The sequence below is a fragment of the Miniopterus schreibersii genome (genome assembly GCF_964146895.1).
Source record: "Miniopterus schreibersii genome assembly, chromosome: 7".
NCBI classification, from domain to species: domain Eukaryota; kingdom Metazoa; phylum Chordata; class Mammalia; order Chiroptera; family Miniopteridae; genus Miniopterus; species Miniopterus schreibersii.
In genome coordinates, this window is record NC_138108.1 from 51,679,379 (window position 1) to 51,703,536 (window position 24,158).

General features: G+C 37.0%; 1 protein-coding gene across 28 annotated transcripts in view; it reads right to left on the bottom strand.

Moving 5' to 3' along the window:
• PKP4 (plakophilin 4) overlaps positions 1-24,158 on the bottom strand; it is a 213,795-nt gene that overhangs the window by 40,900 nt on the left and 148,737 nt on the right. For 10 of the 28 annotated variants that reach the window (XM_081142581.1, XM_081142572.1, XM_081142557.1 and 7 more), the window contains 5 exons: positions 11,989-12,120; positions 11,691-11,878; positions 8,481-9,033; positions 2,818-3,006; positions 1,065-1,284 (listed from right to left, as the gene is read on the bottom strand). In XM_081142581.1, coding sequence (XP_080998707.1) covers positions 1,065-1,284; positions 2,818-3,006; positions 8,481-9,033; positions 11,691-11,878; positions 11,989-12,120 — 1,282 coding nt within the window. Of the gene's footprint in view, positions 1-1,060; positions 1,285-2,817; positions 3,007-8,480; positions 9,034-11,690; positions 11,879-11,988; positions 12,121-24,158 lie in introns of all 28 variants that reach the window. The other 18 variants (XM_081142573.1, XM_081142574.1, XM_081142569.1 and 15 more) reach the window with 8 other exon arrangements.

The following is a 24,158-nucleotide window of genomic DNA, read 5'->3' on the forward strand; positions in this document are numbered from 1 at the left end:
AAATCCTTAAAATGACAAAAAAGTGGCAAGCAGAATAGCAGAACCAAATGTATGTATAAACCACAAAGAATTTTAGACGAAAGAGTAAGTGGAGTGTGTTTAGTGAAGCGGTGGGCTTCCCATTAACTCAAAAGTACCCTTTGTTATTTTGTTTTAATGACCAAAACCTCATTGATGCTTTTAATTCACATTCATTAGAATAAGTTGGTAGGCTGCTAAAAATGAACTGATAATTATAACAATTTCCTAGTGAAACAACTATTTGTGGGTGAAAAGTGAATGAAATCTTGCTAATATATGCCTTAAAATAGCATTCGAGCTGCTTAAAATTTAGCAATAATTTCACTCTTACAGAAATTAAAGTTCTCTTTTAGTTTCTATATACCTCTATTTCCTGAATATTTTAAGTGACTTTCATTAAAGATGAGGCCAGTTTTTCAAAACAGAGCAAGTACTAAATGACTCATACTTATCTTAATAAAACACATTTTCTACATGGCCAAATAAAATTTACAAAAGGAAACATCTATTATTTGCCAAATATTTTTTGCTTATGAGATATGAAAATTTTTTATAAATGATTTTCTCTTCAATGGCAAAAAGCTTTTCGAAGGGCCAAGTTAATAAAAGCACAAAATAGCAGTGACCAATATGATTCAAAATGTACAACACTGGTCTTTCCCATTTTAAAACAACCATATACATTTTTTGAAGTCCTCATCTAAAAAGCCAGTCAGGAAAAAGGAAAAGTAGTAAAACAGTCCTTTAAAATCTTTTGTGTAATTCAGACTAAGAAGATAGTCCAGGTGAAGTATTTCATTGATGAATGCAGCAGATATTCACAGACCTGTTTATTCTCTAACCTATTGTTAAAGCATTGAAAGAAGGAATCCATCTTCCTTTTTTAAATGACTTCTTTAAAATGAAATTAACCTCAATGACTTACAGTGTTGGAATACAACTAGAAATTGTAAGTCCTGGCAACTTGAAAAAAAGTGAGAATGAAGGAACTGGTTGACTTCTATGATACTGTTAGCATTCTGAAGACACATAACAGTACTTGCCTGGGGTCTTTCTGAATGCTGTCTATTGATGGGGATCTCGTGGTGCCATCATCAGCCGGTGCTGTGTGCTGAAGTCTGTTGTAATTGCACTCTTGCACTCGGTATTGTATCGGCCTGTAGGGCTCCGCATAGGTAGCTGTTGTGTTCAGAGCATAATTATTTCTTTGGTATGTAAGGGTACTCCGTTGGCTGGATGTCCTTTGCAGATTTCCAACACCTACTAGAAAGTCAACATTTTTAAAAAAGGTGATACTTATCAAAGTCAAATGTTTTTAATTTCAAGAAGGATTATGGTTTTCAACAATTGTATAATTTGCTTACTTACAGATTTTACAAATCTAGCTCATTAGTGCTAAAAGCAGCACTTAAGTATTTAATATACACCAACAATATTATGTTGATTTTATTAGCAGAAAAGAGCAGAAATGAAACTACAAATCTGATTCATGATAAATCTTAACATGTTTATTAAGATTCAGTAACAAAACTGCAAGAGAAACAAAGGGAAAAAATTTAATTTCAAAATTTCATTTTAGCAATAAAAAAACAAGATGTCAGATATGTAGAAAATTAAAACTATCAAACTTTTAACACTTAGTGTGTACAGGTTACTCATTTTGACATACATTTAATTTATAAATCTGTGGACTTTGATAATTTGGAAAATTCACTTCACAAGAAGACTGACATATCAAATTCTTCCATAGCTACTCCATTAAATTATTGCATGATGCTATATATAAAGATACTGTATACTATATTTAACATTTCTTTCCTAATCATTGCAGTAGGTATTTCTCCAATGATTGTATACATACTCTTCCTGCAATTAAAAGGCTTAAATAGCATTATTTCTTCAATCCTATTAAAGAAAATAGTAAATATACAGAAAGCAAGTGAACTATTTCTGTGCTAACATAATTAAAAACTGGTACATTCTATACTAGAAGAAAAATCCTGCAGTCGACCAAACTCAGTTTTGATAGAAACCCAATTCGAATACAATCTGCATACTCCTCCTGTTCTAGGAGGTATGTCTCCTAGAGTTGTGTCTTCAAGCGGTTATCATAGCTACCTGGAGCTCATTTGTGGGCATGTTAATAAACTTGAACTACCTTTTTTTTTTTGTTTAAAGAAGGGGCCACTGGAGGTCCCGTGAGCGAGACTGGCAGCACCATCTGGTAGCTTACATGGCTATGGGCTGCAGCTTCTGCTCTCCCAGCCACTATGGTGTGGCACAGATGTGAGGGTGGGGTGCAAGGGTGTGATGCACTAGAGCTCCCTATTTTTAGGAATAACTTTATTGCATTGTCCCAGATTGAGTCCATTACAAAGAATATTTATTTCATGTTCTACACTTAAGCATTCAGAGGAAATCCTATATCTAAAAAAGAATGACACCGAATAGACTTGGACTACACACATGCTAAGTCAAAGATAGCCAAGGAACTCGCGTAGGGATTTTCTCTAAATACACATCCCAGGGAACACAAAGGATAAAGAAATAACCCAGCGAAGGCTTCCCTTTCTATGTGATGCTGCTAAGCTAACCCAAGGGCAGCCAGGTGTATAGCTCTGTAAACTTATTTGTGAATTCACAGTATAATCACTATGTTCACTGATTAGGCTGAGCTAAGGTAAAAATATATCACCTAAAATAGATACAAAATGAACTTTTGTTTTACTGTTCCTTGATGTGCCGCCACAGTGGCTTTTCCAACAACCCGCGGCAGTGATTCCGGCTGATGCCCACCTGAGCCCGTGCGGTACAGCGCCGTCTGCGACCCCTGGAGCTCCACAGTCCCGTGGTTTGGGCTGCGGTACACGGGGCTGTAATAGGTCCTCCCCTCGTATATAGGAGTGATGTGCACGTCGGGAGACACAGCCGAACGGAGGTCTTGTCCAAGCTGGCTGTGCTGACTGGCATAGGAGCTCCGCAAGCCTAGAGGCAGCAACATTTCATCATTAAGAAACCAAGAAAACTGTGGTGAGGTTAAAAGCCCATATAAAACACCTAAGTGACAGAACTAAATGTTAGGTCAGAACACCAAACCTAGTGAGTTTTACAAAGGAAGGGTGCCAGATATGAAAAAGATGCCATGGACATTTTTAGAATAAAATTCTCTTGCAGAAAGATAAAAGCAGATTTTCTAAGAAAAAAATAAGAAATTATTAAATGGTTTGATATTCTGAAATTCATTCCCTTAACTGTAAGCTATTTTATCATGGTGACCAAAAAGATAATGTCCTCTTCTACCACTGTAAGAATTTCACTGTTAAAAACATATATAAACAATGGTTCAGTCTCTTTTCCTACCCTGCAGATTTGCCTTGTCTTACCAAGTGGACAGTTACCTCTTTGGGGGCACGGTGCACCATGTCCCACGCCTCTTTAAATCTCAACACCTAAGACAACACCTACATAATAGTACTTAGTAAAGGCTGATGGTTAAGAACTGTTTTCAAATATGTCTCAATTAATTCACTCATGATTTTTACAGGAAAACATAAAATTTTATGTTACAATATTTGGAATAGTACCAGTGAATTAAAAACATTTATTAAGTATTATTTTACTATTTATTATCACTACATTGTTCCGTTTTTCTTAAAACAAAACAGTTGTTTCTATAGGAACCCACAACCAGATTGTTTATCTTCTTTCTAGTGTAAAGGAAAAGTAGAGTTAGTACATGAATATTAAATCATTTGAACTATGCTTTCATTCAAATTTCTAATAACTAATGTTTACACATGGGACTCATGATAAAAAGTAGATTTCAAACCCAAACTTCTTATTTTCTTAAAAGTGAATTAGCATATTCTATACTATTGATGCTCAGAAGTTTGTGATTCATCATTAGTAAGTCAAAATCTGTCACTTGGTAAGAATACCAGCTACAGTTATATTCTACATACTAGCAAGAGAAAGCACAAACATATCTGAAGTCAGTCAGCATATATTTGCTTTTTAAAAGATTGCAAATTAACACAGTAACTAATTACAAAAAGACAGTGTTATTTACATTCTGTTATATGCTAATCATATCACAACTAAAGCAAATGGGTCTGAATGTGAGTAATAATTATATGTTGCTTACTGAGGAGTAGCAAGAAAGTTTATACATAAAGCATATAAAATGAATGATTATTTACTACCCTGGACAGCAATGTAAATGGAAAGAAACTAAATGCATCGATGTAGGTTTTAGCTATGGGCTCCCCACTTGCTAAAATGAAGATCACAGGTTTAAACAATCTTATAATTGGGGGATTATCCAGCCAAACCTTCTCATTTCAAAACCGAGGAAAATGAGAGCCCCAAAGGAAATGTGATTGATCCCCACTGGAGGTGCTTTCTGGTAGAGCAGAGAGGAACCCCAGGTCAATGGTCTATCACTGCACACTCAGCACTGGACATGGCTCTCTCTCAAAGGTCAATGAGAAGTGGTGTGAGACACTTTGAACTCGATAGAACCTTCTGCAAACACAGAATTAAAGAGCAAGAGCAAGGTTAGTCCACTGGGGGTCCATAGAAGCTGATGTAATTCTAAAGATGATGTTATGACTGTTATTTGAAAGCTCTCACTTAAGGATTTCAGCTTTTTACCCACTGGCAGACTTCTTCCTAGCAGAGTATAAGCTCCATTTCTTTATGGAGCCCGTGAGTGTCTTGAACAAAAGGTCAGGCACTGTTTTTTGTTAACGGTGACATAAAGCGGGCAAGTAAACAGAGCTAGGCCTTGGTAATCTTATCAATATGAGGTGCTACGTTAACACTCAGTAGAGCCACAGACACTCTCAATTCACTGAGACTCTAAACATCACTCACACTTGGGCAGAGGCAAGTCCAGCATTGGTGGTGACCCTGCCACCCCCATGATGCTTCGAGGTAAGAACAAAGCATTCTGTAATCATCAGAGCGTTATATTCTCACGGTGTGAGGATCTGGCTGGATCCTTCACTGGAATCCATACAACGTGAAGACTACTATAAATATTTACTATAATTTCATCGGAAAGGTAACAAAATGAGCTTACTTAGAACTATTAAAAATACCTAGTAAATACTCACTTGTTATAGAACTACTAGTGAGATGAAACGACCATATGGGACAGACCATCATGTGAAATAAAAGACAGAATTATAGCGAGGTGTAATACTTTCCTGATATTATAAACCTTCATGAATAACATAATAGTGGCTGTTACTATTTTATCTGCTCATTCATGAGAAAAATTAAAACACAGAATCCTGTAGATTAACATTTAAAAAATACAAAATCCTAGCCTCTACAGATTAAATTAAATGGTTATGTGTAGAAAGCCCACTATAATTTACTACCTTTAAAACTGAAAGACATGTAATTATGTTCTATAACTGTTACAGAAATAATTTTTCCAAAAGTATTTCCACAGATTAATTTTTATCTCCCTCTCCAAACAGAAGACACTGATCTTCCACAATAATATTTATCTATCCAATAGTTTCTATTTTCAATTCCACGAATACATATTAGTTTACCTGTTACAATGATATATTCCTTGTGACTTAAAATTTTTATATTTAAGACATTGGAAATAAACATATATTTATCTTCCAAATATGGATTCTTTGTATTATTCTTTAAACCTTTCTTGACATGCTATGATTATACAGACATGAATATTTGAGAACAGACATATTTTTCCATTGTAGGAATTAATTTATACACATATTACATCATCATTTAAGTTATGATCAGCAAATATCCAAGTGTCTGAATCTATTATAAAATATTGCTTCAGGCCTATCAATTATAAGGTATTACTCCTTTGAAATCAAGAACCATAGCAAATATAATGACATCATTTTCTGCAGTAAGAATAAAAAGGGAATTCACAAGATAGAATCCACAGTCAGAATAAGTGGGCAGGTAGATGACGGGAAACATTTTCAAGGCAACCCTTTGCTTCTTCTGAAGACAGCAGCATTCTAGGAAAAAAATCCATGCTAGGCTAGGTATAATTTTTCCCTACTGAAACAGAAAGTCTAATTTCAACTGCATCCTCAGTTAACCCTTTTTAAACCAAAGGGTTAACACAGTGACAGTGTTTATGTGCTCACTTCCTTTGCCAGGTTTCCCCTTCACTCGTTTTTGTTTTTGTTTTTTTTTTTCAAATATATCTTTATTGATTTCAGAGAGAGGAAGGGAGAGGGAGAGAGAGAGAGAGATAGAAACATTGATGATGGGAGAGTCATTGATCGGCTGCAGCCCGCAACCCGGGCATGTGCCCTGACCGGGAATCGAACCCCGAGTGCCTGGATCCCAGGTTGATGCTCAACCGCTGAGCCACGGCCGGCTGGGTGTCCCCTTCACTCTTGACAAGCACAGATTACTGCATAGCCATTCTAGACATACACAGGGCGGAAGACAGAACTCCTCAGAACTATATATCTCTTAAGGTTACCTTGGGAGACAGAATTTCATAAATGATTCCTACCTCATGTTGCTCCATACTTTTTAGAGGCATGCCAGAAAATATCTAAGCCAGGCACACTTCTCTGATGGCTGAATGAAAAAGAGGTAGTTTCTCCACTAGGAATTTCTTTGAGCTCAAAATCAAGTTCAATACTAGTTCTTCATGCAAAATTATTCAATTAGAAAATCTCAAAAAGGCTTTACCTTTCTCAGAGGCCATAAGGAAAGGATATTAATTTTATTACACAAACAAACACATTAAAAGCTCCTGTAAAGCCCTGGCTGGGTAGCTCAGTTGGTTGGAGCATCATCCCCTGCCCCAAAAGGCTGCAGGTTCGATTCCCAGGTTGGGGTGTATGGGAGGCAAATGATCAATGTTTCTCTCTCACATTGATGTTTCCCTCTCCCTCTCCCTCTCTCCTTTTCTCTCTTCCCCTCTCTCTAAAATCAATAAAAACATATCCTCAGGTGAGGATTAAAAAAAACTGTAAATAAGAATTACCAAAAACAAAGTCAAAAGACAGATTACACAAGGGGAGACATACTTGAGAAGTGTATTACAAGGGACTAATTTACTTCAAGTATAAAAAGCTTTACAATTTACAAAAATAGAAGGCCGGAACTTGTGGTTTGCAGAAAGAAAGAAAATGGCCAATCAACATGAAATCTTCAACCTTCAGCATAACTCAGCAAAGGCCCTTTACAATAACAGTAAGGTATGGTTTTGCCAACTACATTGGCAAAATGAAATAGTGTAACAATATGCAGTGCTAGTGAAGGTAGAGGGGAAACAGGAACACTCAGACTAGTGGCAGAAATATAAATCTGTGCCATCTTCCTGGAGGGCAACTTGGCAATCTTTATTTAAGAACAAATACATATTTTGATCCAGCAATTCTACTTCAATAAGTGGATCCCATAGCTATCTTAGCATCTATGTGTAAACATGGAGGAAGAACAATATACGTATATTGCATTGTCTTCAATAACCAAAAATGAAAAACACCCTAAATGTCTATTAATAGAGGGGCAATTAAATAAATTATAATACATTTATAAAAATGGGGTCCTAGGCATCTATTGAGAGAATGAAGTCAGCTCTCAGACATATTAAAAAAAGAAAACACATATTATAGTATCCCATGAGTATAAAACACAATGTGTGCATAATTCATGTGTCATGTACATACTTAAGTATTCAAACAAACATTCTGGAAGATACATAACGCGGTGAGTGGGACTACTTATGGAAAGAGGAGCATGAGACTTTCTCTTCTCATTTAATATTTTCTTGTGTGGTTTCAATTTTTTAACACTGTATGTTACTTTAAAAATATAATTTAAAACACTAGTTGAAGATAAGTTTCATTTTAGCAAAGAACCATGTCTACATGTTGTGTGGGAAACCCTCCAAGAAAACAGCCTGAAGGAAATGGCTGTAATATCAGGAAACTGGCTGGTGTCTTTCTGATTTAATCTAAGTGGCATTTGAAGGTAATTCACAAGAGCTTTGCGTTTTTCCCACTGGGATGGTAAAATCAAAGCAGTTGGTGAGAAAATCCATACTATGAAAGCATTTTTTTTAAAAAATTAATATTTGAACGGACATTTTGATACCACCTTTTAATATAACTTATGGGATTGGGTGTGGATAGGCCTAGCTGATGAAAATTTTTTCATTAAAAAAACTAACAAACAGCTTAGAATTCCAACCATTCTTCTAAAATGCAAAAAAGTACCTCTATATCCTAATCCTGTGAAAGACAAAAATGTATTCACTGCAGAGAGTTCAGGTGGTGTGAATTACAGAGCCTGAAGGAGCAGTCAGCCTGAAGTCTGAAGTATACACTGTGAGGGGAGCACATGAGCTTTCCCATGTTATCACACTGTTTCAGCGAAGGTTGCGCAGAAGATTCCCTCACTGGACTGTATGGAGTGCTGTCACCGGTACTCACCTGTCAGGCTGTCTGGCCGAGGTGGAACCATCCTCTCATAAATGTCATACGGCTGCTGTCCGAATTGGTCCATGTCGTGAACAGTCCTCTGCAGCGAAGGTCCCAGATGCTGTGGTACGGCTGTCATCCCTGAGCGTTTGGGGGATGATGACCCCACCTGGCCTTGGGATGGGGAAGCTACTCGAGTCTGTGCATCCGTCAGGGTCAGTGGGGACCCGACTCTGACGGCAGTTTGGTACTGAGGGGTTGGTCCGTTGGGATTGGAGGTCTGCCGGGAGGTGACTGACCCAATCCTACGCACAGCTGCTGGGGAGGCGGGTCTCTGTGCAGAGTATGGAGATGCTGCCCGCTGAGCAGGTAACGTGGTGGAGGAATATGCACTGGGGTTCAGTGGTCGGGAGTCGGTCACTGATGGAGAGCCAAATCCACTACCCAGAGAAGTTCTCAGTGACCCCCTTGAAGGAGACACGCCTGTGCTGATAACATAAGAAGGAGACTGTGCTCTAGATGGAACTGAACTAACTCTTCTCATGGCCCGATTGGCTACTGATGGCTGATGAAAGGGGAAAAAAGAGAATGGGTTTATCCAGGGTTTTGTGTCCACTGTCATCACAAAACAAATGCAAATAGCTCACTACTATGTGATTATGTTTCTTTTCCGTCTTATGCTTTAGAGCTGGATCTTAGTATTTCCTTACTGTGTTTTTCTTATTCTACTTTTTTTTTTTGGTGGCATAATCTTCACCTTTGCCCCTTTAGAATACTAAACGCAACCAGTAAAGAGACATCTAAAGACATTTAATATTCCTTTTCCTTTTGTCTTTACATTTTTACCTCTTGCCCATGCAGTTTTCACAACACATAACATGTTGTGTTGCAAGTGTGAAGTGTCCCTGGAGCAATGTACTTATTTTGTTCCCTGAGAGTCAAAGTTTGGCCAAGGGAATGAATACATTTCTGTAAAATAAAAATTTTTTTCAAATACATCAATCTAATGTAGCTAGAGGAGCATCTACAATGGTTTAGTCTTTATGGATTGGCCCCATTAACAAAAGGAATGTGTTCTTTCAATGCAGAATAAATGAATGTTTGGACAGGGCCCGGGGTCCAACCCTCTCCTCTGTGAATTTACTCTCAAGGGACAGCTTGTTTGCACAGGTGTTGAAGCCAAATTTGTTTCTTTTTTTTAGCTCTAGCGTTGCTTCTAATGATTTCAGCCAATTCTTTTACTTCCTTTAATCTATGAGCTCTTATCTTTAGCTGGTGGATTTAAAGAGGTACAAATAAAGGTACCCCAAAATCTGTTCCCACAGGAGGAATGCCAAAGTCTCTGCTGGGTTCTTGGCCTAGCCAGCTGGAAAAGACCAGAATGAGAAATGAAAAATATTTCTGCCAATGCTGGTCTTTCGGTGAATCTGTAGACTCCCACAAACATTGGGTTTCAAATCCCTCTCTTGATGCCGTACAACAATGAATATTGGCTGAACTGGGGAACTGGTCTGAGGGGAAGAGGCATGGGAAAGACATGAGGGCACTGGTTATAAGCCCAGGACCAGGCTGCTCTGCATCTCCTTAGTTATTGCTGAAACACAGTTGCCATCAACCCCGTCACTTTTAGTTGGGCAATAAGAGAAGAAAAGAGGGATACTATAAGGACTTTGTACACTACTAGATGTCATAAGAGAAGGCATGCTTAGTCTCCAGGTGTCACAAGCTACTGGGCTGGCTGAAACACCTGCTCTGAGACCTCATGCTCAAACTCAATTCAGGAAAGACAATAGCCATGGACAGTAGAGGATCTGAGGAGGGAAGATAATTGTTAATAAGCAACAAGAAAGAGGGGGTTTAAAAATTAGTAGACAGTTGGAAAATTAAAATCTGCTTGGGATTATTAATAGTGCTAAAAATAAGAAAATCCCACATATGAGCTCTTTACTACCAAAATGGGATGATACTTGGCCTTGAGAGCTAGAAAGTGTATTGTCCAGACTATGCGTAAATTAAGTTTTAGAGCCCTGCCCCCATTCCTGTGCAAATTAATTCTTTAGCTCTAGGAACAAAATCAACTCACCGTAATTAGGAGAAGAAAAAAAAAAGAGGTAACATGACCACTTTTAGAGGAGAAAAAAGAGACAATTTCTGTAGTTAAGATAATTATTATTCAAAAGAGTGACTTCAGACCTGCTGACATAATTCACCTAAGCATATGAACTCAAGTGAGCACTGAGTCCAAAGTGTCTCAAACTTTCCACCAAAGCATTCCTAACAGCAAAGAGTAAGCATATAATCTGAAGACTGGGGGTGTAGCTTGAAGTAGACTGTTACAGGCACAAGATTTCCTGTTTTAGCTTAAAATAAGATGCACTATATTTGTGCTTGTTTTAAAATAGAAATGTTTCTCATTTCTTAAAAAATTTCCCCTAAATTGTTGAGCCCATCATATTGTTTCTCCTCTGGCACTGGGAACCCTGCCGACTGCTGGGACCTTCAGGGCTTCCTGTATTGCATTATGGGAAGATTAGTGTTCGCCTAACTTGTTTGTTCATCTTGCCATTTTTCAGGTCCAGAGAAGTCACTGAAGTACTTGGACAATTATCAGCACTGATTATTGACACTCAGGACTCCTACCCACCCCTTTATTAATTCTGGAATATGCTGGTGGACTGAATGGAATAAAGTGGCAACGAGTCAGGAGCTAAAAGCAATAAAAACCCTAACTTAACACACTGGTCATGTTTCTATATAATGATTTTCTATAGGTAGGAATATTTATATTCTAGCAAAGAAATGTATTTTCAGGGAACAATTCCAATGATGAAGGCAAAAACATTGGTTAGAATAGGCCATTCCCATTTTATGCAAATAGTGCTCTGCTTTTAGCTCTAGTATTTTCCACCCAGTTTTCTCTCACTCCCAAGGGAATCCTCCCCTCATGCCAAACTTGCTGCTTTGAAAAGAATTACTTTCCTGTGTCTGCTGCAATTTATTAGAATTCATTAACAGGAGCTAATTTAAAAATTAATATATTTTTAGATTTCATGCCTAAAAATTCCTTAACACCACAGACTTGCACAGTGTAAAATGAGTTCACTACTTTACCCATTCTGTAAGTTCAAAATTGCACATACTGGTTTTACTTAAAAAATACTTATAGCACATATTCAATTAGGAGGGTATTTCTTAATAAGGATCTTGATGTGCCTGGTTTACCTGAACCAGCGTTTGTCCTTCAGCTCTTGAATTCCTCACCAAATGGTTATTAGTTGACCCTATGAATGAATGTGGTGGTCTATTATCTGCCTTACTCAAGTGGCTGTTGTGGAAACTTCCTGTTTCCTGGTATCCACTGTCAGAATAAGAATTCATTTGTGTTGAACTTCTTGAGTTACCCAATGATCCTGTAGGAATGAAACCAGAGGAAAATATCTTTATTTTACATTTCTGATGTTCATTTTCAAAAATAAAATATTAAAGGAAAATCTAGTAGTTAAAAGATAATACAACAGACCCTCACTTTCATGGAGAGATGTCTGTTCTGGTGAATAGAGGGTTCCTGGCTCTGGCTCTGTCCTGATGAGATAGTTGTTGGGATGGACAGCGTCAGAAACTCGAGGCTTGTTTACACCAGTATTTGGCACATCTGTAAGAAGATAAGTTTAATTAGTTAAATCTAAGGACAGTATTACATAAAAACTTGCTAAAAAGGTTCAGTTATTTATCAGTAACATATTATAAGCTTTACAATAATACAAGACTATTTTCACCTTAAACTGTAATCATTTATTTTTCTATACAAAAGAGTTTCATATGCTCAGTTTATTAATATATTTTGCTAAATGTGATGTTCATTCTGATTACCAGCCCCAAATTAACTTATACACAATACTAAATTAAAATCTGAAAACTGACCTTTCTCCCTTGGAAAACTCACTTCTCAGGTGACCTCCTCCACGAGGATTAACAGAATCAGTGACAATGGTAGCTAAGAATTTTAAAAGACCCTCTATAACTGAAACTTTTGAAAGAAAAACTTGCATGGTGTTCATTTTATTGCTTGTTAATAAAACCTCTGAAGATAGGAAATATGACATGAAAAGCTAACCCTATCACCTAAAATCAACAGGATTCTATAATTTTCAGAGTTGCAAAAATGATGGAAACTTTAATATCTTTTTTCAGAGTTGTAAACAAAGGGAACTTTAATTTCTTATCCATTTGGCTTTTTATTCTTTTAGTCTTTTTCCAAATGAATAGACAAATCTAGCCAAATCTGTTTCTCCCATTATCTTGTTTTATTGTCAACTATACCACACTGCCATCTTGAACTTAAAAACAAAATAATTTATCTCCTTTTCCCCTATTCCAACTTCTGTTTTTAATGCCGTAAATTTAGGTGATGTAGATTATACTGCCTTTCCCCAATTTCATTCAAATATGTCCTCTGTTCTCTAGCATCTTCAAAACAGATTTGCCCATGTTGTGATTACCTTCATAAGTCTTTTTTTCCTCAAATTTAATCCTCATGTTGCTAACATTCTTTTTTCAGAAACGCTGCTTTACTCACTTCAAAGATTTAAATTAAATCTGTATCACGATCTGAGTAAAACACACAATCCTAAGGATTTCAATGTCTCTACTTCTCTTTCCTTTCTGACTTTCTTCCTTTAACTATTTATTAAGGCCCTGTTATATGCCAGGCCCTAGGAATGCAGTTATGAGAAAAGATAGGGCATGTGTATGTGTATGTGTAAGTGAGAGGGAGAGAGAGGAGATGAATGAATGACAGTATCCGGGGGAAAGGAGCTTAGGAAAAACTTCCTAAAGGAAGCAAGACCTAAGCAGTAGCCACTTATTTCAGGAGGCCAGCTTGTCCCTTCTTTATAGCACTTTTAACTATCCTACTCTACTAGAATATAAGCTCAACGTAGGCAGGAACTTTGGTTTGCACATTGCTGCTTGCTCAGTGCCTAGGATAGGTGCATAACACTCAACAGGTGCCCAATAAATATTTGCTGAAACTCTGAGTAAGAGCAGCCTCTCTTCTGTGAGTGCTGCTTCACAGCTGGCATTGTGCTGTGGCTTTACTTTACTACTCTCAATAAAGTTTCTCTATGTGAAGGGAAGTAAAACTTTTAGGCAGTGCTGATCAAGCTAGTTTTCAAACTAAGTACAAGGTTTATGGGGAAACTGGGAAATACTACTACATTCTAACCCTTCAACTTGATGTCAAATTCACTCCAAGGCTTTGTTTCCTAGCCTCCAGAGAGATTCGCTGACATTCTTAATACAGGTTTTAAACAACCTATCTCCTGATTTATCATTTGACAGCATACTTTCAAATGTAGAGTTCTGTGTCAGTTCTGAATTCCTAAGTTTAGAATTTCAATAACAATTACAGATTGTATGTGGGTTTCCCAGTACATGGTGAAACATGATCTAAGTATCTACCAGGCTGATAAGAGTGATCTGCTTTATTTTTAAGTCAGCTTTATGAGATCCTAGAGTTCTAAATATTCTTATACAGCAATTTTTAAAGGAGTTTTATTAAGGATTATGTAAAATGCATAGTCTGCTAGGCTAGAAGACTTCCGCAGGGAACTGGAGTACTGGGAGTAGCTATACAAGAGATGGCCTGAAATCATAGCTTCGCAGCAGTTCCCTTTTGTTTCTTCCAGGAATGTGATACTGGAAATCAAACATGAAACAGCAACAAACTATGAGACAGGGAAGTACCACTGTGGTAGCTTTAAGAGTTCTCATACATGGGGAAAATACACCTTATTTTTTACAAAAGCAATGCTTAGCTAGTTCTTAGCTTCAGCTTTAGTACAAGATAAAACCTTGGACACGCATACATCAAAGCTTTTGGCCTGGAAACGCTAGGTGGCATGCAGTGTCAGGATCTGGAAAATGATCACCATGGAAACCAGGAACCATTAGAGTCTGTATATGCCTCCATCTTTTACTTTTAAACTACTGGGAGCTATTATTTAAATATAGACAGAGGAAGAGGCACCATAAAAACTATGTACCTCAGCAACTGTGCCCCTTCCTCCAATGAAAACTTTCTCAAAAATCATATGATAAGCATTTGTGCTCATTTAAACTCTTCTTTAAGAGAAGTTATTGAAAATAGTCACAGACAGAGCAAGGACAATTTGTGACATACATGATTCTATACTGGTCACCCTAATAAAACTTAACATAACTAGTATCACAAAAATAAAAAAACAAACAAAAATTACCCCCAAAGTAATATAATCATGTACCCTCTGAATGTTAGTACCTGCTTCTTATATTTTTCAATGCAATGCCTCAGAAAATAAAATATAGAAAAGGACACTGAAATGGTTAAGAAGGACACTAAATTACTAGATTCCCATGTCTCCCAAATCCAATTTGAAGATTTAAATAGCTGAGCTTAGAGAACAGGCCGTATATTTTATGCGTTATCTATGAGTAAATGTAAAATTAAAGTTTTAAGGAGTTGACATAAGAGATTTATCTAGTATGAACTATAAAACAACCAAATTCTATACTATGAATTAGGTTTTTGGTTATATTTCTACTTCTATAATGGAGCCAATGATAATGAGAACCCACAAAGACAAAAAGATACTGAAGTCTCTTCTGCATCACTGAAACCAAGTTAAATTGTTTTCTAAATAGTTTTACTATTATTTACTGTTTCTTTGAAAACCTGTAATTCACAAATTCTATACACACACATAAATGTATGTACACAGTCATTGTACCTCAGATAAACAGAAGACACATTTCCTAATTACTGAATCAAGTGCTCCTTGTTGACGTATGGTAAGGTCAACAATTATTAATGTGCATTATTTATACAATCTTAATTTAATGTCTTTTAACAGCATCTGCTGTATGGAATGGAAGTAGACACTAGTCAAATTTACCAGGGAGACCACAGAGAGCACAGGGTTAATCACTTCATGATCAATGCTGTAAACTATAGTTAAATAGCTGGCATGTTGTAATATAGCACAATCAAGAGGCATTTTTATGAGTAAAAATGACAGAATATGAATGCTACTTCTTTAATCTGTGTACTGAAAAACATGTGTTCCTTTTTTAAGAAAATCACAAACATGTTTTCTGGGACACCAGAAATATACTATGGGGCATTTTCAAACATCAAATTAGCATTTTCCAAGAAAACGCATATCTAAAAATATAGAACTTGAACAAGCTTCAAGGTAAAATGAAATAATCTCCATCTGTGTTTAAGACTGGAAGATTACTGGAAGCATGGTTCTTCTTGCCTGTTACATTGCAGCTGAGGGACCCAATATTACAAGAAAAAAAGAAAAAGCAGAAAGTTGCAGCTAAAAAAATATTAGTGGATAAGGAACAATGCTGCTGTGGGGCTATGAAAACCTGGTACATTACCTACACCATTAAGCTCAGAGTAAAAGATGAAATACACAATACATTATTTTATCTTTCCTGTGATGCACCTCCCAAATATATACCAAGTTTGAATAAAAATATGCTCAGGAAAAAGCCTAAGGCCTCTCTAAAGAACTTCAAATGATTAAAATGCCTCTGCTTTGTTAATCTGTGTGTCTTGCTGTTCATGCTACATAAATGATGTTGGTCTGCACTGTGTGCAAAGTCACCATGGAAACAGGAACCTAGCGATCAGTAGGAATATTTGTAGCATATACAACCCTGTAACTAGTCTTTCACAGTCCAGATACTGTGACCTCATGCGAGATTCTCATTGTTTGTGTCTATCCTGAGTTGTTCGGTGTTTAGAGATTTGCCCTTACATAAAAGATAGCGCAGTGTGAATTCTGGCAGGACTCTTGGGATGGTAACTGCATGAAGTATTAAGACAAAGGGTAGTCTTCTGGAATTCTGGCCTATGAGTTGAGATTAGGCTATCATACTCAGAGGGGTAGCACTTTGTTAAAAATACAAGCACAAACTTTGTCTTATGGGGACTCAACTTCCTGTTTGGCCATGGAACTCACTTCCTGTAGGACAAAGGTTCAGGAAGGACTCTATACTTTCCACAGAGCTGCAGAAATATTCTGGTACCTTCTATGGCTAAGAAGTATAAAGTCTCTGCCAAATTATAAAAGGTGACCTGGAAGATGACCCTGAAAAAACTCTTCAGTAACTTCTCTGATGTACAAGACCCAGGAAACCAACAGCAGGTAACGTTATTATGGGAGGGAATAAAATCACTGGGAAGTACTGGTTCAGAGTGAAAATGTGAGCTGGGTGACAGAAACATAAAGCATAAGAACATTCTTTGGACTTTGGAAGATACAAATGGGCACTGACTGACACTTTAAGAATATTACAGATAGCTGGAGTTTGTCGGCTCAAAGATAAACTACTATAAACACCTGATATCCTTCAAAAGTTGGATTTTAATGGAAGTAAAGAGTTATAACAGGCAGAAGACCATGTTTCCTGAAACTATTCCTAGTCTGGTTCTCTTGAGTATATCTAGGTTCTTGGGTTATACACCTGTTTATACCACCTTTTAAATATTAAGATGACAGCTCTAAGAATTTTACTCATGGAGAAAATGTTGTGTGAAAAACCCAGGAAAATAGAAACCATTAATGAAATATATTCTAGTTCACACTAAACCTTGCTTTAAACATCAGTCTGCCTCAAAATCCACTGAAAAAGCTCATTTATCTGGATTCAATTTCATAGTTTAAGCAAACTTTGTATCTGTAAAAACTGGTATAAAGTGCTTGATTTGATTTCTAGCAATGAGATATCTGGGAAGTAATTTAGTTTATACCTTACCACAAAGATTTGGTGATAAGTATTTTAAAGTTCCTGAATTCTATTCTCGTATACAAAATGATTAAGAATAATTTTTAGGAAAAAAAAAAATAGTAATTTTCACAGTCATATTATGAGTTTTTATTAAGTGTTTTTAGGTACTAATTAAAATACAGGTATCACACATACCATAAAAATTTATACAGTATATCTGTAAAAGGAAAACTTAAAAGACAATACTTTAAAAATATAAAGGTGAAAAAAAATGCATCACACATGTAAAGTGTCCAACACTGAGTGTAACAAGTAGGTTTCATAAAAGGCCATGGGGCTCTTACTTCCTATAGAGACAGCTGAAAAGAGAATAAGGGGTTCCACTGTGATGTAAAAGTCCCCCAGTGGTCTGTGCAAAATAAGTGCTCAAAAATCACTCTAAAATATTTTTTCAAAGACACATTTTATAACTCTTAGGAAAAATATGTTACTATAGAAATGGGACTATTTGAGAGTGGGAGACACAAGACAGATTCCTTCTGTTAAAGAAATAAAAACCTTCTTTAAAAAACCCACATATAGCCCATCCAGGCATGGCTCAGCGGTTGAGCGTCGACCTAGGATCCAGGTGATCGGGGTTCGATTTCTGGTCAGGGCACATGCCCGGGTTGCGGGCTTGATCCCCAGTTGGGGGCCTGCAGGAGGCAGCCGATCAATGACTCTCTCATCATTGATGTTTCTATCTCTCCCCATCTCCCTTCCTCTCTCTGAAATCAATAAAGATATATTTCAAAACAAAACAAAAAAACCCCACATATATATTTACCATCAAAATAAATGGTCTTCCGAAACTGGGTTTCTCTATACTTTCATACTGAATTATCTTTTTTGGTAAAGATTATTGAGATCAAGGTAAATGCAGACTAACTCTGGCATAAGAATAAAATGTGGAGTTATAGATAGTAGCCTTTCTGATGTTCCCCAAAGCAACAATTTTAAAAAGGAAGTGTGGCTCTGTGTGTTGAGAAGGTGGTAATAGATAAAGGGGAGCTTTCTGACTTAATTTCTATTTTATTTTATATAGTTAATAGAATATTTCTTCACATATCACTAAAAGCATGAGAAATTTTAAATACTTGACATGTTTGTATTAAACATAAAATGTTAAAAGGTAACATTTTAACATGGATATTTGATTTCTATAAAGCATTAACTCACTTATTTAAGCTTTTGGGGGATGTGTTGGTGTATCATATATAAGTGGCTTAGAAACAGTCACATACATGTTGGCGAGAGCAAAATGCTAGCATTCTTATCTAGCAGCTGACACCCACGCACAGGCGTAGTGATAAATGTAGAGGTCTAGACTACCAGAAAAGCTGATGCCCAGCACACTGCAGGGGATTTTGTTCCATCAGGATTCATTTAACAAAATCCCAACTATGCGGAAACACAAGTAACACCCACTTGCTGGGAAACTCATGACATATCTCATAGCTGGTCCCATTTTATGTTATGGCTAAGTTTTAGAGCACAGTTTGCTGGCTTTAACATGTCACTCTGATGTACTATTTTAACCCAATATTTTGAACCCTTTGTTTAAAAAATTTGTATTTAATGTAATTAATCCATTTTTAATATATTTTTATTGCTTTTTAGAGTGAGAGGAAGGGGGAGGGAAAGAGCTTGTGAAACACTGATCGGGTGCCTCCTGAACAACCTCCACTGGGGATCAAGCCCACAACCTGGGCATGTGCCCTGACTGGGAATCAAACTGGGAACCTTTTCGTGCCCGGGACGATGCCTAGCCAGCTGAGCCACACCAACCAGGGCTATATTTAAGACTTTTATAAATTAAAGTTTTCAAACATATATAAAAGTAGAGAGAAAGTAAAATTAATCCTCCCCACAGATTTAATGATTATATTATGCCATACTTTTAAGTTTCACTTACCTTTTTCTTTTTTTTTCTTTTTTTAAATGATATCTTTATTGATTTCAGAAAGAGTAAAGGAAAGGGAGGGAGAGAGAGAGATAGAAATATCAATGATGAGTCATTGATTGGCTGCCTCGCCCCTGACTGGGGATCAAGCCCGAAACCCGGGCATGTGCCCTGACCGGGAATCGAACCCCGATCGCCTGGATCCTAGGTCGACACTCAACCACTGAGCCACGCCCGGCCGGGCTCATTTACCTTTTTCTCATTTTAGAATTTTAAAACAGATCCTTCACATCAGATCATTTAAACCCAAATGTTTCTATATGTAGCTCTACAAAATAAGGACTTCACAAAACTGCAATTATTCCATAAGGCTACATAATGATTTCGTAACAAATTTTCTTGATGTTTCAGAAATGTCTTTCTTCATTTGGCTTACACGAGGTCAGGCTGAAATGAGGTTCAATGATTGTGTTTGAATGTGATTGCTACTTAATCTCTAAAAAGATTCCCCCCTTTTCATTTTCTTGGCTCACTGACGGGACCATAATGGACTCTCACAGAATTTGTGCGATGGGTTGCACATGGTGGCCTTTATACATTCTCTAACCTTAATATTTCCTGTAAGCAGAAAGTTAGAGCTGAAAGCTTTCAGGTCAAACTTGTGGTTAGAAGACTTTATAGATGATGCTGTGTACTTCACGTCATGTCATATCACAGCTCTCACAGTTGCTAAGATTAAAAGGCCAATTCAAGTGGTGGCAGCCTGATCCTCCTATTTTTAAGTTCACCCTCCACCTTTGTCCTAGGGCATCGGTTCTGGCCTTTGCTGCACACTGCAATCACCTCAGGTCAGGGTTTAGAAACCACTGCTGACTGAGTCTCACACCCAGGCATTCCAATTCCATCAACCTGACTTGTAGTCTGAGTATCAGAATTTTAAAAAGCTCCCAAGGTGATTCTAATGTGCAGCTAGGCAAGAGAATATAGAGAGTTTTGCATACACTGACAATCTTGGCTTGATCAATTATTTCATTAGGAGATGCAAATTGGTGGTCATTTCTAATTTTACTGTTCTTTCTACATTTATCAGCAGGAATTCTTTCGGCATATTTTAGAAATCTTTATATAGCTAGTATTGACTAGGGTTATTTGGTTATCCTGAAAAACAATCCGTATAGGACAGGCAGGATAAACTGTTGTTAATTCTTCTCTTAATTACAAGTAATTAGATTAATTTAATTATGAGTGCGGCAGTGGTGCTCAAACCGCAGAGTGGAACCACGTGGGGCTCTTTAAAGACTACTGATGCCTGGTTCAGGTCCCAGACTTTTGAATTGTGTACGGAGAGGCCTGGGCATCACATTTTAACAGTTCCACACACAACTGTAATATGCAGCAAAGTTTAGGAACCTCTGGAGTGAGATGTTTGTACCCAAATTACCTCTAATGGTGATAAAAAGATTGTTTTCTACTTGTTTTGGCAATGGTCGTTGCATTTTTGTTGACAGAAAATGTATCAGATCATTTTGAGCCAGATATAAAAAAAGAAAAAAGAAAACTGACAGGAAACATGAAAATTTAATTAAATTCCAAGATCAGGTTGATTTCCAATTTTTGTAAGAACTAATAAAATAATAGAATTATCACTGGCAATGCTGAAGTCTCCATGAAATGCTCTTATTTAATAAATATTTAATAATTATTTCTTAAATAATTTTACTGTTTAATCTGTCCATAAAATTTATAAAGGAATTTGAAACAAATGTGTGTTTTTTAAAGCCTAATAATGTATTAAAATTTAAAATATTCATAAAGATTTACACTCCTATACCCTGGTAACGTAGTAAGCATAGATAGGTATAGGTAGGAATATATATTTGTGGGGACCCATTTGGACCCTGAGAGAGTTGACATGAAGATTATTTTAAACTAAAAACACCTGAGATTCAACAGATGCCTTTCTGGAGCTTCTCTTATTTCTTTTTCTTTTTAAAAAATTTTATTCTCCAACCACAGTTTACATTCAATAGCATTCCGCACCAATGGCTAAAGTTAGGGACTAATGTAATAGGGGAGAGGGAAGGGGAGAAAAGGCTTCTATGGGAAGAACAAATTGGCTTCCAGGGAACAAACAGGAGACAAGCAAGTTTGTCATACTGTTTGTTTATACAGGCAGTTCTTTCTTCAAGCCATAAACTCCTCCAGAGGGGATCAGAGGCAGCCTCACGCCCTGCACTGGGGGCAATGGTCACATTATGGGAAGATGTAGGAATGAAGGAAACTTTTACCTTTTACTCCAAATTCTTGTAGACTTATTTTAAAAAAAATAAGAAGCATGCCTTACTTTTGTAACAAAACATTAAAAAGTTAAGAGACCCTTTAGAATGGTGATCAGGAAGCTATAGCAAGCACTGCAGTTGTGGCAAGACGACCATCACGACTATGGGGCTAAAGTGGCGTAAATAGAAGGTAGGAAAAACTTGAACTCTAAGGATGATTTTAACAGAAATTCCTCCTGGTATTCGGAAGAGAAACAGTAAGGAATATATGATAAAATTTTGTCATCTGTACAATTTATAGCCATAATAAAAACCATCCCAAATCCTCAATAAAATAATAGTCCTTTATACATGATTTCCAATCTAACAGTCTATTTATAAAAATGTATAACTTCCTACTGTAGCTACTTTATAAATTCAGTACATTTCCACTGAGGCATAAAGTGTCCCATTTAAGTTGGAGTCTTATGATGTGCTGATACTTTCTTGAGTTGTAAATTACTTGTTCCAAATGGGGAGAAAAATAAAAATAAATTGACTTAGAGCTAGTCTCTCATTTATCACTTATCTTTAGTATTATTATTTCCTAAACTCACCCTAGTGGAAGAAACTTGTGTCCACATATTTTAGAAACAAAATTTAAATATATAAACAAAATACAAAAACTATCCCCTATATAGTGCTAGTATATATTAACTATTGTCAGTATGTTCCACAAAATCATGATTTAAATGGACAGTATATTAAAATTATGGTACTTCAATACATATTCTACAATAAACAGATGTGGCACAGTGAAATTAAATAATCTTATCAGCTTAAAATTGCTATTTTACTACAATAGCAATTTTTCCTTCCCTTTCATATCTATTGTGAAACATCAAATATCCCAATTGCATGGAATTAATATTTTCTCTCCTATGCATTACATATTGTGAAAGACCCACTAAGTCTATTGATCCTTGAATGCCTTCTGGGTTAACCAGAAATTTCCCCATTTTTACGTTCCCGTGTTGTTTGATAACTCATTGCTTTATTAGATACTCCCATCTTTTGATTTCTTTAATTTCCTACCTATGAGTAGTAATTCCCAATCACTTACTTGAATTATATTAATTTCTGCTCCTGCAACTATTTCCTGAACACTTTCTATCAAGTGAAAGTGAGCCTGACTCTGGCCTGGTGGGAACAAACAGTGGCTCTAGCTCTGTAGGCTGCTCCTCCTCCTAATCTATGAGGGGAGGGGAGGGGAGGGGAGGGGAGGGGAGGGGAGGAGGGGCAGGTTCTCAGGCTGATGCTGCTTCCCTCTCCTCAAAGCTGGCAACCTTCTAGGCTCTACTGAGCTGTTCCCCCTGGAACAGAAAAACTGTGAAGTTGTGATTTGTGGCAAAATTCACTTTACAGGATGTGGCTGGAGGATTTAAGCAACAACCAATAACAACTTTGACAAAAAGATTCAATTTATGGCTTCAACAGCATCTTCCTGGTGGGTAGCATACACTGTGTACAGTTATTTTTATGACTAAATTGGTGTGCTTTTTCTTAAAGAGAGTTAAGTCCAAGGTTTTTTCTTTAAAAGATATTCTGCACAATGTTTTCCATCATGAATAAGTATAACTATACGTGCATATATTTGCATTCTCATTTTCTTCAAGACCTATTATTCTAATATGTATTTTCTGTGATTCTGGTGTTTACCTTTCATTTTTATTAAATGTGTTCTTAAAAGCTATCTCAAACTTTGGTGGAACATAAGAGACTGTACAAATAAATAAACTGTTAAGAGATATGAACATGGAAAAATGACAGACTAATAATGAGGAGAAAGGAACACAGAGATAACATTCCCTCTTCACCCCTTTTTAGCAAAATATACATTAAAAAGAAACAAAAATGCGGTTATTAAAAAAAAAAAAAAAAAAAAAAAAGCAAGGCTAAGAAAAGGACAAAGTCAAAGCAAAAAGTGACAAGCTTTCTCTTCATAAAAGACAAAAGGGGATTCCAAGATAGCGGCAGGTTAAGTGGAAGCTGAACTGACACTCTCCAGGACCAAACTGGAATTATAACTAAACTATAGAAAAACCATCCTGAATAATCAACTGAAGACTGGCTGGAGAGAACCCTTATAACCAAGGACCTAAAGTGGAGACCGCATAGAGACTGGTAGGAAGTACAAAATGTGAGAGGGCTGGCAGGGCTCCCACAGGCAGCAGCTAAAGTTCTGGAGGGATATCTCAGCTGTAGGGGGTTCCCACTGAGAACTCTAGATCTAAACCCCAAGCTGGGCTCCCCAGTACAGAGCACCAGAACTGAGAAAGGTGCCCATATAACATCTGGCTGTGAAAAGCAGTGGGGTTTCTGTCTGCAAGGGAGAGACAGCTGGAAATGTAGGCACCCTCTTAAAGGGCCAACACACAACGTTTTGTGTCTAGTCACTCACCTTGGGCTCCAGAAGAGAGAGGGCAGAGTAGATTAGAGTGGTGTGAGAAGAATCCAGGGTTGTGGGCTCTTGAGAAAGAGCTTAAAGGGCACCAGTCTGAACTCCTGTGCTGAGTCATTTCCCCATACCTCAGAGAACATCTTTCTCAGGCAGAAATTTACTATCCAGGCAGTTTTTGTCTGGGGGGAAGCAACTGCCCTACCCTGTTAGAAAAACTCTCGTCCCACCCTATAGAGTTTCTATAGCTT